General features: G+C 43.3%; 1 protein-coding gene and 1 non-coding gene across 3 annotated transcripts; both read right to left on the bottom strand.

The window, feature by feature from the left end:
• Positions 1-1,255: 1,255 nt before the first annotated feature.
• On the bottom strand, positions 1,256-18,170 carry Znf280b (zinc finger protein 280B). 2 transcript variants are annotated; one of them, XM_048451456.3, is made up of 4 exons: positions 18,046-18,170; positions 16,996-17,058; positions 8,502-8,661; positions 1,256-5,808 (listed from the first exon to the last, which is right to left on the bottom strand). In XM_048451456.3, exon 4 carries the CDS (start codon positions 5,739-5,741, stop codon positions 4,167-4,169), a length of 1,575 nt encoding a protein of 524 aa, XP_048307413.3. In that variant the 5' UTR covers positions 5,742-5,808; positions 8,502-8,661; positions 16,996-17,058; positions 18,046-18,170; the 3' UTR covers positions 1,256-4,166. The 2 variants fall into 2 exon arrangements, with proteins under 2 accessions (XP_048307413.3, XP_048307412.3); XM_048451455.3 differs by lacking the exon at positions 8,502-8,661.
• Trnak-uuu (transfer RNA lysine (anticodon UUU)) lies at positions 13,297-13,369 on the bottom strand. Its single transcript has one exon. It is a non-coding gene; the product is annotated as a tRNA-Lys (tRNA).
• Positions 18,171-20,010: the final 1,840 nt, after the last annotated feature.

Below are 20,010 nucleotides of genomic sequence, written 5' to 3'. Positions count from 1 at the left end.
CTCGTGTTTGCTTCCTGCTGCTATTCAACTGAATGGTTAACCCATCCTTTCTATGATTCTATGAAAAACATGCTTATGCCACAGATGGCCTGTCCTTGTGACTGTACACCCTACTCGTGATGTTCTTAATCCTCAGAGGATCGATTGTCTGGGGCTCTGAATGAAGTTGGCTATTGCTTGAGACTTGAATCCACTTTGTTTATCGGCTCCATCCTCCCATCCTTCCAGAGGGTGACAAATCCCGTCTCCATTAAAACAGAGACTAAAGCTTTGGAGACGGCACAGGAAAAGCATGATCCCCAAGTAAGCAACTAAATAAGACAAAAAGTACCTGGGGACTAAGGCAAATCGGAGGTCGCCGCTTGGGAAAGCAAGCCAGCAAACATAAGACTGTGACAACATATTTAAAATGTGGGTATCTTGAGGTTTTGAAGCACGGGCTCACTAATTAAGTAGCCTGGCTGGCCTAGAACTCACAATCCTGCCCCAGCCTCCAGAGTGCTATTACAGGCAAGCCTCAACACACCTGACTGGAGGTTTGTAAAATTAAAGCTGTGAACAGAGCTAAGCAAAATCTTGTGTTAGTTTGGTTGTTGCTCATTTTGTTTTGGTTGCTCTTCAGTTGATTGCTTAGACAGGGACCTACTTGCAGCCCCAGCTGGTCTGGAATTCAGAGCCCCATCAACCCCTGCCTCCCAAGAGCTGGGATTAGCAGTGTGTGCCACTACACCCGGAAAACCATGGGTTGGTAAAGGAAAAACAAAAACAAAAAACATGACTGTTACAAACTATCCAATAAAATCCAATCATCCGAACTTTAAAGATTCTAAAATGGAAACTGAACTTCTTTAAACAATGTATTCATGAACCCTAGACAGCAAGTCTCATTAAAACCAAGAACAACTGGTCAGTGAGATGGCTCAGCAGGTCAGTGAGATGGCTCAGCAGGTCAAAGCCTACTGGCCTGAGTCCAATTGCTGGACCCCAGAGTAGGACAATCGACCCCAAAAAGTTGTCCTCTGAGCTCATACATGTGTAGTGACATACACGTTCACAGCCCTACACACAAATCATAAACACAACAATATTAATAAAAGTCCTTAAATTCAATAAGCCTATTAACTCTACTGAACGTCATTTCAAAGTTCTAACCATTGAGATAATAAAATAAACCCAGCTGAGGAAGATACAAAAGTTAAGCGAAAATACAATACATAGTGTTCAAAGCTAAAAAGAAAGACAATAAAGCAAAAGGTTTTCACAAAAATGCTTTATTTCTCTAGTTGCTATTTCTTATAAATAACTCTGGCAACATTAACAAAATAATTACTTTTATTTGAAAAAGAAGCAACAGACTTCACAGAGTAACAAAATAGTAATCTTGACAGCTATTTAAGACGTGTGTAAACAAACCAAAGTGACATTGCTTTAAAAATAGATAGAGCTCTCCGCATAAAACAGAGAGCTTCCCAACACTCGGCTCACTATGCTTCTGTGTTATAGGCACGGAAATGGACTTAAGCTAGCTCACTTCGAAGACAGAACCAAAGCTCTTGCTAATGATTTATTCCTGAAGTTCTGTGACTAGGAAACTTAGCTAGATTGCAGAGGGAAGAGAGGTGCAGCAAGAGGTAAGTTGCCTTCAAAAAGAAGGGATAAACAGGACTTCAAAAGCGGGCGAAGTTTCTAGTCCTCTAAAAACCTCGACAAGCTCGATAAACCACGCGTGAGGTAGCAAGCCATGCAGGCCTAGGGGAGAGCACTGAGGAAGCCTGTGCAGTCTTTGCATCGGGAAGAAACGAGAAGAAACGGGAATCTGAGGAATAAGGCCAATACAATAGGTCAGAATAGTGCAGCAGCGGGGAGATGCTGGGAAGGGGCAGCAGATGGGAGGCAGGGCAGGCTCTGGGGCCGGCTCCCGGCCAGAGCCCTGGGGCCTCCTTGAGCAGTAAACAACAATCCATACTCCTTAGGAGCATGCTTAAGTGAAATAGCAAAGGATAGCCAAGGTGCTGGCGACACTAAGCGCTCACTAAAGATGGGTCTGAGGTGGTTCTTATTTTTTTTTTTACCACAGACAGCACACAAGTCTGCAGATTCATTCAAGCACAGTAGGACAAACAACCCTTTCCACATCTAAAGGAAAGGGACGGGGTAAAAAGTTAGTGTGCCTTGGCCCAAGAAAACTCATTCAAAGGGCCTATCAAAATAGTCAAGATGCAGACCACAATCAATCCATAGGTGAAGCACGAGGAAATCAAGACACCAAAAGATACGAGCAACCTCTCATCTCCCTCAATCGTAACAGAGATGCCGGGGCCTGGTGATGGCCTCTTCCCAGTTTTCCATGAAATCTAAGGAAACTTCTGTAGACTGAGGAGGGAAGAGGAACTAGGGGCAACTAAAGTACCCATCCCCACTGCCCCTTTCTTCCTTTTGGCTCTAAGGGACAGGGTCTTGCTGTGTAGTTAGCTGGGCCAGGAACTTGCTGAACGGCCCAGGCTGACCCTTCTGCCCCAGGCCCCCAAGAGCAGGCCACCAGTGTGTGCTACCACACCCAGCAAGAAAAGGTACTTTTAAAGAAAAAGGGGAGACTCAGGAGATTTTTCCAGACCCATGTTTATAACCAGCGTGCATCCAGACTCCTTGACCGATAAAAAGCAGCAGCTGGGCACCTGGGCTAGACATGGAGGAACAGTAGGCGGCCCCGGACCAGGCTGGAGACAGCCCTGGAAACTTCTACAGAAACGGCTAAGACTGCTGAAGCTGCAGTCCTCAGAGGGTGCCCTACTTGTTCCTCCTAGTGACCAGCTGAGTCGTATGATACAGTCTTCTTCATTTAGGACGTATCTTGCACACCCAAGTGCTTCAAGTAAGACCCAAGCAATATTAGCGTGATCAACTGGGAAATTACACACACAACAAAAGGAACGCACGTCATTATAATCACTCAAATATGAGGCAAGACACAAACTGGGACTAGGGATCTAGTTCAGTGGCAGAGCCCTTGCCTGGTACACGTAAGGCCCTGGGTTTAATCCCTAGCACCAGGTGGGGACAAAAAAGCACCACATCACCACACTCACGCTTCACATGGTCAATAACCATAAGCTATACATACGCTGAAAAACGTAGTGAAAAGGCTCCACCATGGGCATAAATCCTAGTCGCCCTGGGCTATTTCTTTGTGCTATGTCCAGTATCACTGGGCAAGTCCCTACTACAGTTGAGAACTAAACTTTACTTCAGTCCAGGTCGCAAACCGGACAGATGCCATTTTTCTGAACCTTTTTAATTAAAACTAAGGTTCAATACACTTCAAACAACAAAGGCCAAGGCTTCTTTCCCTGGGAAAAAGACAATGCACTTAACTGCTCTGGTCAGTTCATTCTTTAAACGCAGCTAGCCAGACGGGAGAAGAGAGGGCATGAATCTCACTACCTTAAAGTATCAGGCAACAGGAACTCCGTGGACACCGGGTCCCATTCTTGCTACTTCAGGTGGCACTAAGGACACACTGCTGTGTTTTTAATGTTCGTAAGGGCCTTTTACAAAACATGGACATTTTACAAGAATGGTTTGGCCTCCTTGGATCTTCTCTTCGGTAAGGACATTCAGGCAGTACTCTTAATCTTTGGCTCCAAGACTGGAATGAACGTATGCCCATCCACTTACCCATGCTAAGCCTCTCCCTCCTGCAGCAAGCATTAACTACCTATATATAGATCTTCATGGAGAGGTGAAGCCGTGTGAGCCCCACCAAACACCACACTTTTAGGCAGAAGAGCTCTCAAGCTTAGGAGTTACATAAAAATACTAACAAATAGGTTTAACTTCTGTTTCCCATTCACGAGGATACAGGCATAAGCACCTTCCTTGTGTTGAGCCAAACAATCTTAAAAAAAAAATAACACTCACTGCTCATTCAGTAAACACTGCAGGTCGGAGAATGGGGCGACAGAGAACTTGCTTATTATTTGTGAGGCCCTGGACCCAGCCCCAGCACTAAAACAGGACAAAATAAACCCTCACAAAATAAAAACAAATGAACAAACAAAAACCCTGCATTATCACAATTTTTTAAAAAAAAAAAAAGTTCCCTTATGAATAACAAATGTATAGCTTGCACTCTCATCTCTAGGAGGGGTTCTGGGTGCTGACTCAGATCAGTGGGACCTTTGGGAAGGTCGACCCTGAGATCCGGGGGAAGACGGCTCCCAGTCGGTTGTGCTCACAGTGATCGACGCTACTTTCACAGATTCTGATTGCGCAGGCTCCATAGACACCTGAATGACAACCTTGGTATCAGGAGGCAGCCCTTCTAGCTGCTGAGGCTTCTTAAACGTTTGATGACACCGCGTCTTATGCTCCATTTTCTCCTTGAAGGTTAAAAACTGCAACCGACACTTGGAACACTGGTGACCGCTCCTTTCCCAGTGGCCCCTGTAGTGACACATGTACGGCGCAGCAGTTTTGAAGACCTTAAGACAAAACGGACACAGTAGGTTCTTAGTGTTAACATGGCACTTCCTAAAATGTGTCTCCACGTCGGCAAAGGCGGACGACCTGTAGTTACAGATCTGGCACACGTAGGGCATCTCCCCGGGCTTATGATTGTCCTTCATGTGCTGTAGCAGAACGTGGTCTGTCTCAAACGACAAGTCACAGATTCTGCAGACGGTAGTGGGGTCGGGGGCGGTGTGCACACGGTCAACGTGACACTCCAGCTGGAAGGGGGAGGGGAACTGGCGGTGGCAGTGCTGGCAGGTGGTGTGGGTCTCCCAGCCATCGTTCCCTTGCCTCTCGAGTTCCAAGTGATGTTTGGCATGATTCATAAACTTGACATTTTTTAGCGCTTTCAAGCACTCAGGGCATTTGAAGGTCGTGTGCGTCTTCTGCTCTGGCTGCCCGTCTCCTCTATGCTGTCCATAATAAAAGTCACTAAGTAACAAGGTCAAACTTCCCTTCCTGGGATCCAAGGTCTCTAGACGGGCTAGACTTGAAAAGCCCACTCCTGTCGGTCCTTTCTCCTGGCGAGGGTGTGCGTTTGCAGGACTGACGTAGAGGACTGGAATCGGTGCTCCATTCACAATGTGGTTAAGAGGTCTGGGAACATCTCTGGAGCATGGACTCGGCTGGGGACTCAGGGTATAGAAAGTACCCGAAGTTGACGATGCTGATGAATGTTCTTCTTCAATTTCAATAATTTCAGGCCTCTGCGGATTTATGACAGTGACTTCAGAAGAATGGCACTTCGATACATAAGAGCTCTCATTTAAATCTCCTGCTGAAAGTGCTGCCCTTACTGGACGAGGCTTCGAACTGGAGATTATAACCAAAGGGGAACCCTCTGAGGAGCTTTCAGGCACAATCTGTGGTGAATTACTTCTATAATCAGGTTCGGACAAAGGGTCGATAATAATAGGACTATCTGTTGACCTTGACTCAGCCGGAGATTCCGGCAAGACAATCACTGTGTCCGAGCTGGGGGCTGCAGGACCTGAGGGCAGCTGTCTCGGAGGAGTAGCTGTTGTCAGGCAATTTCGTTTTCTTTTCAACCGTGAACCTGGGGTGACCCTGTTCAAAATGTTCGAATTAGCAGGTTTTGAACTTGAACTCGTTCCAACGAAGATCAGTTCGGGGTCGTGACGTCCATGTTCAACCCCTACAAAGATGAGCTCGGCGTCCTCGTCGTGGGCTGGACTGGGCTCTCCGCTGCGCAGCATGTACGGCTGCTCCATTTCTAGCGTTCTGGGTCCTGACGGGTGAGGGCACGAGTCTCAGTGCCTCCTCTATTCACACTGCCACCTGAGAACAAACACATCACACATCAGCACAGAAGGACTTGTCCTCACGAAAGACTCTGAGGTGGTTGTAAACACTCAGGTGCTCATTCAGTGCCACTGCCATTCTGCCCTCCAGGCCCACCCCAGCCAGTCACACTAGGGGACTTTCTAGGACTTCACGCAATCCTACTGTACCCTTAAGACCCCTGCAACACATTCATTAACAGTGAGCTGGAGCTACCCCAGTCTCTCCAGTCAATCACGAACACTGAGTATCTCAAGGACTAACCAGTTCACTCCTACCGGCCTTGAAATGAACAAAGCTCAGACAAGAGCAAAAGCAGAATCGCACTCCTATGCCACAAAAAGGCTCTGGAGATTAAACTCAGGCTGTCACACTTGGCACCAGTGTGCACCTGCACCTGCTGAACCATCTCACCAAGCATAACCTTACCTATAAAAATTAAACTAGCGTCTAATATATATCTCGCATGACATATTTTAATTTGAATATTAGTATCTAACTTGTAACATATTTATTCCTATAAACACCTTGGAAGTCAACTAAAAATATGTTCTATTAAGTATAATAAAAATTATCTGTCCTTTCCCTCATTACTCTATTTACATATTTTATTTTCCCAATGCTGGTAAAATACATGTAAAACACTAAGAAAACAGTGAAGGCATGAAACTTAGAGTCTGGTGTGAGATACATAGCATGTTTCACAGCTAAAATTTAAGATCAAGAAAATACACACACACTTCCTGCCACAACAATATGGACTGAACCTCTGAACTGTAAGCCACCCTCAATTAAATGCTTTCCTTTATAAGAGTTGTCATGGTCATAGTGTCTCTTCACAGGCATAGAAAACCTAAGACAACAAACAAACAAAAATCTAAACCAGAATGACCACACTCTTTCTGGTAGAACAAATATCAGAAGGTAATTTGAAAAGTAATATGGCTATCAGGCATCTGTAGCCCAAGAAAATTTATATATTGAGGGTTTTCACAAAGCCCTCCTTTTACTCGATTCCTGAATTCTAGTTTAGATGATATGAGTCTATTACAGAAGAGGTCCTAATGACTCCACCAGATAAATCTTCAGAACTAATAAGCACTTTTAGGGGGCAAAAACACAGGATTAAGATTAACAAAAATCAATATGCTTCCTATATACCAATGACAAACACACTGAGAAAGAAACCAAGAAAACAATTCTACTCAAAATCGCCTCCAAATGAACCAAGAACCTTGGAATAAACCTAATCAAGACGTGCGTGAACTCTAGAGACCTCAACAATGGACATTTTAAAACACTGAAGAAAGAAATTCAGGTAGATATTAGAAAATAGATGGACCGCTCATGATCATGGATCAGAAAAGTCAGTGTCATGAAAATGCCCATCCTACCAAAAGTCATCTACAGATTCAATGCAATCCCATCAAACCCCATGAAATTCTTCAAAGACACAAAAAATAATCTTAATCTTAAGTATCATAAGACCCAGAGAGACAAGGTAACCTTGAGCAAAAACAATACTTATAAAGGTATCAACATCCTTATTTCAAGTTACACTGCAAAGCCACAGTGATAGAAATAGCATGGGGCTGGCACAAAAACAGGCATCAATCAATAAATAAACCAGGACACAGACACGAGATCGTACAACTTCAGCCACCTGATCTTTGACAAACACTGGGGAAAAGACAGCATCTTCAATACGCGGCACTGAGAAAACGGGATATTTATATGTAGAAGAATGAAACTGATCCCTCTCTTGCACTGTGGACAATAAATTCGGTGTGGGCCAAGAACTAACACAAGATCTGAAACTACTAGAGGAAAATGCACTGAGTTCATTTCAAGACATAAATGTAGGTGCTAACTTTCTGGATACAGCATGTTTATGTCTGAACACCTGATTTCAACTTGTAAGTCAGTTTTACATCCTCTTTAGGAGTTAACAACTGTAGGTATCCAGGATACCTTCCCTTCACAGCTATAGGTATAGCCTGGCTCCCGACAGTCAGAGAATCTTTCTCTTCAGAGCACTTCAAGTGAGGGTACCTACCTACCGGGCCTGATTCAATCCTCAGGCCAGAACTAGCCCATCCAGGAAATGTAGGTAATAACTTTATGACTAAGACTCAAGTCACATGCAAAATAAGAGCAATAACTGACAAATGGGATCTCATGAAACTAAAAGGCCTCTGCACAGAAAAGAACTTGCCAGTTGGGTGAACGGGAGAAAAACCTCTGCTAGCTCTACATTCGACAGGATTATTATCTAAACTACACAAAGAACTCGAAAAACTAAACATCAACAACACAATCAAATACTAGACTATGGAACCGAACAGAAAGTTCACAAAAAAAATGCAAATGGCTAAGAAACCATTTTTTTTAGTTCAGCATCATTGCGAATCAGAGAAATATAAATTAAACCTACTTTGAGATCCCATTTCACCCCAGTCAGAAGAAGACGAATGACAACAAATACTGGCAAGAATGTCCGTTAGAGGAATGCTTATCCACTGTTGGGGGGACTGTTAATTGGTGCAGCCATTATGGAAATCAGCACAAAGGTTTCCCGAAAAGCTAAAAACAACTTCCACAACGCCCTGGTTAATTCCAATCATCGACACAACCAAGAGACTCCTGGGAAGAGGAGGTTGCAAGTGAGGGATTGGCAGGATCAGACTCACCTGCTAACAGCACTGTGGCCGGTGCTATTCTCGGGCTCCTGGGTTGCGGAAGAAAGCTAACTGGCTAAATCTAAGCCGGGGAGTGTCACGAGATACCATTCCCCTGTGGTTTCTACTTCAGTTCCTCCTTGAGTTCCCTCCCCTGATGATGGACTGTAACCTGGAAGTAGAAGGTAAAGTGTCTATCCAGGTACCGTATCTCACTACAGAGACACCTGCATGTCCATGGTCACTGCTGCTCTATCCCCAACAGCTAGGAAATGGATCTGCCTAGACATCAACCGACCGATGAATGAATAACAAAACTGGTATATACATGGATGGGATTTTATTCAGCTGTAAATACACAAAGAATGATGAAATTTTCAGGAAAATGGACAGAACTGAAAAATACACTGAGTGAGGTAACCCAGACCCAGAAAGACACTGGGTTTCTCTCCTTTATGGATCCTAGCTTTGAACTTTTAGTTGTGCATGGAATTTGAAGCCGTCAGGGGGCTATAGAGATCACATGAGATGGGGGGTGGGGGAGGACAGAAAGCTTTACCCAGAGGCTGGGGGTAGGGAATGGCAGAACTGTTATAAATGTAGAGGGGGGAGATACCAAGGGCTAAAGCTTTCAGGACAATGGTACAGAGTGGAGGATTGTGGCGGGATGTTCATTACAACTGAGGACACATGGAAAAGTCTTGTGGAAACGCACTGCTCCATAGGCTAACTTAAATACATTAGTTTAGCGAGGTGGAGAGATGGCTCAGAGGTTGAGAGCACTGGTGCTCTTCCAGAGGTCCTGAGTTCAATTCTCAGCAGCCACATGGTGGCTCACAACCATCTAGAGTGAGAGCTGGGGCCTTCTTCTGGCCTGCAGGCATACATGCAGGCAGAACACTCCATACATAATAAATAAACCCTTAAATACACACACACACACACACACACACGTTTACTTTAAGTTAAGTTTAAACAGAGGCACCCTACAACATGAGTGAGCAATACTTCCTCTAAAAAACATGGGTTATTGTTGATTGAGTTTTCTGTCCTGCCTGGTTCCCGCAGTTGTTACGTCCCAAAGAAATCATACAGAGGTCTACATTAGTTATAAACGGATTGGCCCATTAGCTCAGGCTTCTTATTAACTCTTATATCTTACATTAGCCCATTATTCTTGTCTATGTTAGCCATGTGTTTCGGTACCTTATTCAGCGAGGCAGTCACATCTTATTTGTTCAGTGGCTGGGTCAGGACTGCAGAAAAAGCTTCCCTCTTCCCAGAATTCTCACTATCCCACCTCTACTTCCTGTCTGTTGTCCTGCCTATACTTCCTGCCTGGCTACTGGACAATCAGCTATTATTTAAAATACAATTGACAGAATACAGACCACTGTCCCACACCACTTTTCCCTCTTTTTTTAAAAAACAAACAAACAAGAACTCTGAATCTAATATCCTTTGTTTAGCTTTTCTCCTGACCATGAGTCTTAACCAACATTCTAAACAAAGGATAGTTGGGTGTGGTAGCACACACCTTTAATCCCAACACTTGGGAGACAGAGGTAGACTGGACCTCTGTAAATTCAAGGTGTGGTGGCACAGGCCTTTAATCCTAATGCTTGAGAGGCAGACAGATCTCTGTGAATTCAAGGTGTGGCGGCACACACCTTTAATCCCAGCACTTGGGAGGCAAAGGCAGGCAGATCTCTGTGAGTTCAAGGATAGCTGGTCTACAGAGGGAGTTCCAGGACAGCCAAAGATACAGAGAACCTGTCTCAAAATGCCAAAAATTAAAAATAAAAATAAAAGAAAGAGTTTAAAATAAAGCCACGTAAAGATGGAAAATACACAGAGAATCTGGATACTGTATGTTATTATGTTCTCTTTTAATTGTTTGAATGCTGAGGGAACAACAGCTGCTAGAAGATATTTGCTTATAAATGCTGCTGAATTAATCCAAGATAGGTATTTAGAAAATACCTTGGCTTCAAAATTGAAGTCAAAACGTATGTTATTTTGGAAAAGAGGTTTTACTTTTGTTTTCACATAAAATGAGAGGCTATGGATTCATTCTGAGTTAAGAAAAATCAGGTTTGATCAAGGAAGACCACCTAGAAATCTCTGACAGGAGCAGATAGCCTACAAGTCTTTGAGTTCTACATCCAGAACAAATTGAAGACTGCTGCCTAAGATGATCAAGCCTCACAGGATACTCCAGTAAGGACTTGATAATTCTAAATTTTCTTTACGTCCCCATAAGATTATCAGTGCCCCCAACCAGCAGGAAGTAGCCTGGAAAACTACGCCCACATTCCTAAAAAAATGGACTATGGATATTTTCCTTTGTTTAGAATGTTGGTTACAAGTTGCTATGGCTAATGGTCAGGAGAAAAGCTAAACAATGGATATTAGATTCAGAGTTCTTGTTTTGTTTTGTTAAAAAAAAAAAAGAGGGGAAAGTGGTGTGGGACAATGTTCTGTATTCTGTCAATTATATTTTAAATAAATGCTGATTGGCCAGTAGCCAGACAGGAAGTAGAGGTGGGACAACCAGACAGGAAGTAGAGGTGGGATAGTGAGAATTCTGGGAAGAGGGAAGCTTTTTCTGCAGTCCTGACCCAGCCACTGAACAAATAAGATGTGACTGCCTCGCTGAATAAGGTACCGAAACACATGGCTAACATAGACAAGAATAATGGGCTAATGTAAGATATAAGAGTTAATAAGAAGCCTGAGCTAATGGGCCAATCCGTTTATAACTAATGTAGACCTCTGTGTGATTTTCTTGGGACTAAATGGCTGGAGGACCTGGTGGGACAGAAAACCCTGTCAACAGGTTATTCCAGGTGGTGGTAGCACACGCCTGTAATCCCAGCACTCAGGAGGCAGAAGCAGGTGACAGATCTCTGAGTTCAAGGTCAGCCTGGTCTACAACACGAGTTCCAGGACAGGCTCCAAAGCTATAGAGAGAAACTCTATCTCTAAAAACCAAGAAAAAGAAAAAAAAAAAACATAGGTTATTAAATGAAAATTCTTAGTCCTGGGTGTAGCCACATCCCTGTGTTACTGATGTAGGAAGCTCCAGGGGTTCTCCAACAACACAGGCCACCGCCATTGCTCAATTATTTGCCATAACTAGAAGATAAGACCTACTGCTAAAGACACCCCACAGTTTGGTAGCAGGGATACACAAAAATCCAGCTGGAACTGCCCTAGAAACCTCCTCCCTGATGACTAGCTTTCAGCGCTGGAAGGGGAAGGGCTATAGAGGCCACAAGAGAAGTCATTCCCAGATTTGTCTAGTGGGGGACTCTGATGCTACAGACTAACTTGACAGAGATGTGCCTACTGGTTCATTGGTATAATGGTATGTTACAACACAGGCATACCATTAGATTTGAGGCCTATTCCACAAGATATAATTCATTCCTGGAATTGTCAACTTGGTCAAAAGCCCATGGTTGGGGAGGCTACAGGTCCTAGGAGACAAAACCTCCTATTGCTCCACCTTCCAAATACTGGCATTTATACCTATAGATTAATGTAATTCAGTGTTGGTTTAAGTCTTCTTCCTACAGTGGGTAAGTCAATACAGAGATTTACAACTGCACCTTCAAACTAAGTCAAACAAACCTTAAGTTGCTTTGCCAGGTAGTTTATCACAGCTACAACAAAAACTAATACAAGAACCCAATTTAAAAACGGGCAAAATGGGGCTAGAGAACCCGGGTTCAATTCCCAGAACCCACATGGCAGCTCACAACTGTCTCTAACTCCAGTTCTGGAGGATCCAACACCTTCACACAGATATAAAATTTTTTAAAATTTATAATAATTTAATGGGCAAAAGATTTTAATAGATATTTCTCCAATGATGACGTACAAATAGTCAAGAAGTATATGGAACTATTTCCAACATCACAAATCATCAGAGAAATGAAAATTAAAATTATTAGATATCACCTCACATCGATTAGGACAGCTATTACAAATTTAAAAACAGAAAGTATTGGCAAGGAAATGAATAAATTGGAATCCTTAAATTGTTGAACTATAAAAGGATACAGCTGCTATGGAAAAAAGGCATGGAAGTTCAAGAAAAAAAATGTTTTAAAGAACTATCATATGGGGGCTAGAGAGATGGCTCAGTGCTTAAGAGCACTGGCTGCTCTTTCAAATGGACCCAGGTTCAATCCCCAGGATCCACACAGCAGCTCACAACTGTAACTCCAGTTGCACGAAATTCAACACGGTCACACAGACCCATGCAGTCAATACACCAACATATACAAAATAAAAAAAAAATAAATTAAAAAAAAGAACTATCCAGCAGTCTAACAGCTAGGTATACACTCAGAAGAAAGAAATATCTTAAAGAGATAGCAACACACTTTCTGCATCTCTTGAGATGACGATCACTTCACTTAAAATGGCTCCAGAATAATCTACTTTCCTGGAAGTCAATACAATGTAACCAACAAGATGACTTGTTTGACAATACAGACTGTATTCAACATGACTTCAAGATTAAAGTCTGAGACAAAATAGGCCTGGGGGAACATACTACACAAAATAACAGCCTACACCATCCTAAGTGGAGAAAAGTTGAAGTAATTCCTCTGAAGTCAGAAATAAGACAGAGATGATAACTACTTCCTATCCTTCTCATCTATCTTTTTTGTTTGTTTGGGTATGTTTTGTTTCATCGATTCTTTTGAGTATAGTTTCTTGAGTATATCTTCTTGGAAGAGAATAAAAGCACACCACCTTGATTGCCTTAGTTTTGGAAGGGAAGAGTTACAAATGCCTAAACAGGAACTTGAACCCTGAACCCTCAGATTAAAAGTCTAACGCTCTACCAATTGAGCTATCCAGGCCCCTCCTATCCTTCTCAATATTGTGCTTGAAGCACTAGCTGGAGCAATAATGCATAAGAAGGAAACACAAGGGATACAAAGTCAAACAACTGCTATTAGCAGATGACATATTATACATAAAAGTCAAACAACTGCTATTAGCAGATGACATATTATACATAAAAGGTCCCAAAAAGTCTAAACAAAAAGCCTAGAGGCAATAAACAATTTCAGCACTGTGACAAGAGCACAATTAACTGGCAAAAATCAATATTTTTTAATAATCAATAACAAATATAAAGAGGAGATTGTTAGAGGGAGCTCATCACAGAGGACCACTCAAATACAGTTTAGAGCCAATTGAAAGTCTTTATTCCAGTCAGCTGGCACCATATTCGTGTATTTGGGACCCAAGTGTAGTGGTTTTTTAAAGGCAAAAACCGTTTTCTGTTATCTCTCTGCACTGCAGGGGGAGGCTTTGTACAAGCAAGCAGTTTAACAGTAGTTACAATAAGCAGTTAGCTAAAGGGGGGGAGGTTTTACACAAGCAGTCAGTTTAACAGAAGCCAAGATAAGCTAAGTGTGACATCTTGACCTTGGGTTCCTAGAATAGAGTTGGATAATTCTAGTCAAATCTAAAATGGCCTCACCAAGAATACAAGATGGAGGAACCAATGCACTGTCTTGCCCTGTCACACCGTCATGAGTACACTCCCATAACAATACGTTCAAAGAAAACAAAATATCTGGGACTAAACCTCAACAAAGATATGAAAAACATCTACAATTAAAAAAAAACTTTAACCTCTGAAAAAAGAGATAAAGACATTAGAAAACAGAACAGAAAGACATCCCATGTTCATGAATGAACTATTCAGAGTTAATATCCTGAAAATGACTATTCTACCAAAGCTATTTACAGAGTCAATGCAATCTCAAAATTCCCATCTCATTCTTCACAAAAATGGAAAAAATATCTTAAGATTAATATAGAACCACAAAAGACACCATATAGCCAAAACAATCCTGAATAAAAAGAACAGTGCTGGAGAACCTACTATACCAGATCTTAAGAACTATCACATGTCAGGCATGGTGGAACATGACTTTAATCCTAGCACTCAGGAGGCAGAGGCAGGTGGACCTCTACAAGCCTATCCTAGGAGTCGTAGAACAGCCAGAACTACATAGAGATCCTGTCTCAAAACAAAACAAAAGGTATTATAGAACCATAGTAATGAAAACAGTATGGTACCGGCACAGAAACAAACAAGTAGACCACTAGGACAAAATTGAACTCCCGAGTATACATAACTTCAGCCACTTAGTATTTGACAAAAATGCCAAATATATACTGAAGAAAAGAAACCAACTTTAACAAACAGTTCTTGGGAAATTGGATATGCAAAGAATGAAATTAGATCCATACCTAAGCCCTGTACACAGACTAACCCCAGTGGACTTCAAATGGACAAAGCTCTAAATATAAAACACTGAAACTACTAGGAAAAAAAAGCAGGCCATCTCCTGCAGGATCTAGGTGTAGGAAAGGCCGCTTTGAACAGGACTTCATTTGTCCAGAATAAAGCCAATAGTTGACAAGTGGGAAAACTAAAAAGCTTGTGCACAGCTAAGAAACAATCAAGCGAAGAGGAAGACACACAATGGGGAAGAACCTCTGCCAGCTCTCCATCTGACGGAGGATTCCCTTAGACTGGATATAGAACTCAATGAGTTTGGGACCTGAACAGAGACGTCTCAACCAAATAAAAACAAAAGTTCAGTGTCTCTAGGTGTCACTAGCTATCAAGAAAATGCAAACAAAAACAAGTGTCGAATTTCGTTTTATTGCAGTCAGATTGGTGAGAATCAACAAACAGCCAACAACTTCTGGAGAGCATGGGGAGAAAGGGGAACCCTCATTCAGGGTTGGTGGGACTGGAAACCAACTGAGCCACGCTGGAAATCAGTGTGGAGAACTCTCAAAATGCTAAGAAGATAGCTTTGGCTCCAGACAGACCGCTCTTCGGCACATGCCCAAAGGACAGTCTACTTCACAGACACTTGCTCAGTCATGTCCTTCAACTGATAAGTGGATAATGAAAATATCACACACAGACAGAAAAACCCCAGAGAAAATAGAAACTAAAAGTCTCCCAACCAAAAGAAGTCCAAGCCTGGAATTCAAGGCAGACCCTTCCAGACATTCGTTCATTCGTTCTCTCTCTCTCTCTCTCTCTCTCTCTCTCTCTCTCTCTCTCTTTCTTTCTTTTTTATCAAACTTTCAAAGAATTAATGGCAATTTTACCCAGACATCCACGAACCACCCTAACCACCTCAACATGACCTCAACCAGAACAGCACCCAAAGACTTGCGGAAGAGGGAAAGCTCCTTGAGGCCTTAACCCTACACAAAGAGCTACAGTCAGCTAAAGAATACTGAGAATGGGGGAGGTCTTCCTCAGGGAAGAACACCAAATGGTCAGACCTGAAAACATACATATAAGTAATAATACAGACTTGTATTTATAGATTTAGGTGTGTCTGTGTCTCTTTGTGATACATACATATATGTAACAACAAAGAAAGAAAGGTAAGGAATTTTGAAAGAGAGCAAGGGAGGTATGTGGGAGGGCTTGGAGGAATCTCAAAATATTAAAAAAAAAAAAAAAAAGAAATATTGGCTGGGCGGCGGTGGCACGCGCCTTTAATCCCAGCTCTTGGGAGGCAGAGGCAGGCAGATCTCTGTGAGCTCGAGGCTAGTCTGATCTACAAGAGCTAGTTCCAGGACAGGCTCCAAAACTACAGAGAAACCCTGTCTCGAAAAACCAAAAAAGAAAAGAAAAGAAAAATATTGCAGAAAAAAAGGTTAAAAGCACTTCACTTCCTGCTATTATTTCCTGATGTATCAAACTGACCCTAAGATAATATTGGCACCTTAGAATTCCTGGAGTTGGAAGAATAAAAAATCCAGAAGTCAGGCTTGTGCATACCTATAACCAGAGCCCTCAGGAGGGGAAGGCTTAATAAAATCAGGAGTTCAAGGCAATTCTCAGCTACATAGCTTCCTCAAAAGACAGAGTGGAGACTAATCCAATTTAACATTTTAGTCATCAGCGGAATCTTAAGTTATCTGTATCAACTCTCTTTTGCCTCCCACTATGATAAAAAGAAGTCAGCTTCCTGGAGCATCCACGGTATTTACTTTCTTTTTCAGGATTTTAGGTGAAAGGGCACATCTAGCACTTCTTCCTGTTCCGGGTAGCAACTTAGAAGTTTGCAGAATTACTTACATCAATCCTTGCCCTGAATTTATCATACCCATTCAGATTCCTTCTGGAAATTCTAAAGGGCAGTTTATTTTGCTTGTTTTTTTTCTTTGTTTTTTGTTTATTTGGTTTTTTTGGTTTTTTGTTTTGTTTTGTTTTGTTTTTGAGAGAGAGAGTCTCACTGTGTATGGCTAGCTGTCCTGGAACTCACGTGGTAGACCAGGCTAGCCTTGAATTCACAGAGATCTGCTTGCCTCTGTCTCCCGAGTGGAGTGCTGGAACTAAAGGTGTGCACCACCATCACCAGGGGGTGATGTTTTACTTTATCAAAGGAGCGAACAAGAGACAGAAAAGGACGTAGAAAAGGCCTTCTCTTACCTCAGATATAGTGTAACTTTCAGTAACTTCAGCGGGTCCAAGAGGCGAAAGTCAGTTACATGCCTGAAAAAACAAACGAGAAAAAACAAAACAAAACTCTAAGATTCAGTTACATTTTATATGTTACAAAGATTTTCCTCTACTTTGCTACTTATCAGGTACTTATTTACCGTTGTGTTTTGTTTGCTTTGGTACAAAACCAGTCTGATCCTACTTACCAAGTACTTTCTGTGAGGCCAGCACAAGCGCTTTGTGAAGTACTGGGAATCGAGTCCGGGGCTTTGTCAACCCTACGCAAGCACGTGACCAACTAAGCTACCCACCCCCACCCCTGTCATTTGGATGGTTAGTACAGGCAGCTTACAGGCTACCGTCCAATATACTATACCTCCGTAAACAAAACAGGTGACTTGCGCCCTGCTCAAATCAAAACTAGCTATCTAGGAGAATCTATTAGGAGCCCCGAGAGCTGCCCTGGAGTTCAAGAAAGCACGTAGTCAAGGGAATACACAAACAAGATGGTGCTGTATGGGAAAGAGACAAATAAATGGATTTTAAAATGCTTTTAAAGCCTCAAAGGGCCTGTGGATCTCCAAACTGGGAGTGGGGCTCAGTTTATAAAACTAGCTAACAGTTCGTTTACTGACTTAGCTACCTAGTTTTTTGAAGCGGTCTCACTATGTGGTCCTTCCACCACCTCCCTTGGGGTGGCCGGGATTGCAGGGAGGCGCCACCTCGCCCTGTAACAGGTCTCCTGCCTTCAGGATTTAACCTCAGCGATGGGGAAGGCATTTAGGAGGAGCAGGCCCAGCCCTGGGATGGGGGAGGGGAGAGATCGTAGGAGGGGGGACGCGGGAACTCACGCGTGTGCCGGGGTCTGCCAGGCAGGATCCCCGGGGGGCCCGGCCTACCCGCGCGCGCTTCCTTCCCCGGGGCACGCAGAAAGCCCTCCACCCAGCGTCCCAGCCCGGGATCTGGTGGCCCGCCCCTCCCGGTCGCCCCGGCGGAGGTCAGCAGGACCACACCCCTGCCATTACCTCCGTCGCTTACCTGAGCCTCCCGGATCGCCTTGGCCCGCAAGGCGTTGCTCGGGAAGTCCCGCACCACGACCGGCCGAGACCGCCGCGCCAGCGGCAGAGCTCAGGCCGCCACACACTGGCCCACGGCGACCTGTGATTGGCTGCCAAGGGTGGACGCGAGGTCAAGTCGCTGGGCTCCAGGCGTAGCGCCGATCTGATTGGTCGCAAGGCCCCTGGGAGCGTTCTCCCACTCTGGCACCCCTAGTGGCCACAGCGGGCGAAGGGGCCAAACTGAGACGGACAAGGCAATGATGAGACACTCTTGTCCCTGGGAGATTTGAAAGTCAAACTCAGCTCTTTCATTCCAGCACTTAGGGGGCTGAGGCAGGAAGATTGCAAATTAGACGTGGCTACATAGTGAGATCCTGTCTCAAAAAAGAAAGAGGTGGGGGTGAATAGATACGAGATAAAGAAAAAAAATGTATAACTGCAGCTAGCCAGGGCCCAGGGCCAGAGACGCCTCCCAGTCCACTAGGAAATAGTCTGCCACCTGTAATACAGCCATGATAATCCTCAATTGTGTATCTTTTGCATAAACACACTCGCTGGCTCTCACTCTTAGATAATGACCTAGCTACCGAGCTTGAAACCCATCCCCTTAAAGCTGCCTCTGGGACCAATCCAGCTAAGCCTGCCACTGTTTTAATTCAACTGGAAGCAAACTCAGAACAGATGTCCTTTTTAAAAAACTGGTCTGGGGGAAAAAAAATCAAAAGACGAATATCTTTTGGTAGCATGCAAAATTTATATGAAATTCAAATTTCAGTATTCATAAGGAACGTAACGCGGTCATTTTTTTTCCTATTGCCTATACTTGTTTTCTTACTACAACAGAAAAGTTTATTAGTTACCAGAGATTTTTTTTCTTTTTTCTTTTTCCTTTTTCATATTATTTTTATTGATTATTTGGGAATTTCACATCATGAACCACTCGAATACAGTCACTTCACAGTCCTCCCAGGTCTGACCCACACACACACCTTTGTGACTACCCCACCAAAAGAAAAAAGAAAAAAATAAGTCCAATTTGTGTTGCCTATATACTTATGGGAGCATGGCCAAACTCCCAGGGATCAGCCCTATAAGGAAAATGGAGTCCTTCTTTCTGCACCCTCCCCTCAAGCCATCGGCCCTGGAGGGTGACGCTTCAGCATCCTTATCACAGTTTTTAAGAGTTCTTTTTAATAGCTTTTGTAGTAGGGAGGCTGCTCAGCCCCAAAATAATCACACAGAAACTGTATTATTTAAAACACTGCTTGGCCAATTACTTAAGCGTATTGCTAGCTAGCTCTTACATCTAGAATTAACCCATCTCCATTATTTTATATTTTACCACAAGGCTTGTGGCCTACCGCAATGTTCTGACGGTGTCTGTCCCCTGGAGGCTCCATGGCTTCTCTCTGACTCCACCCTTCTTCCTCCCAGCATTCAGCTTAGTTTTCCCTGCCTAGCTAAATTCTGCCCCACTATAGGTCCAAAGCAGTTTCTTTATTCATTAACGGTAATCACAGCATCCAGAGGGAAATCCCACATCAAGCTTTGTCTAAGCTGTTACTTTGTTGGGGAGGGGTTGTCACAGAAGTCCTGGATGACCCTCTTTCTCAACTGTGAGTCTGCAGTCATCAATACCATGGAAAAAGTAGCTTCCTTTCCCTGTAGAGTCACCTGGAGCACAAATCATGGACTTTCACATGTTTTCTGGCAACAGCACAGACAATGGGCATCCACATGGATGAACAAACTTATGGGTTTTTTTTGTTTGTTTGTTTGTTTGTTTTAGTTTTTTAGAAACCAGGTTTCTCTGTAGCTTTGGAGCCTGTCCTGGAACTAGCTCTTGTAGACCAGGCTGGCCTCTAACTCACAGAGATCCGCCTGCCTCTGCCTCCAGAGTACTGAGATTAAAGGCGTATGCCACCACCACCAGGCTCAAAGAACT

This window comes from Myodes glareolus, chromosome 18, assembly GCF_982192425.1.
Source record: "Myodes glareolus chromosome 18, mMyoGla1.1, whole genome shotgun sequence".
In the NCBI taxonomy this organism is placed as follows: Eukaryota; Metazoa; Chordata; class Mammalia; order Rodentia; family Cricetidae; genus Myodes; species Myodes glareolus.
The sequence above is the reverse complement of the archived record's forward strand: the minus strand, read 5'-3'. Positions and strand labels throughout refer to the sequence as shown.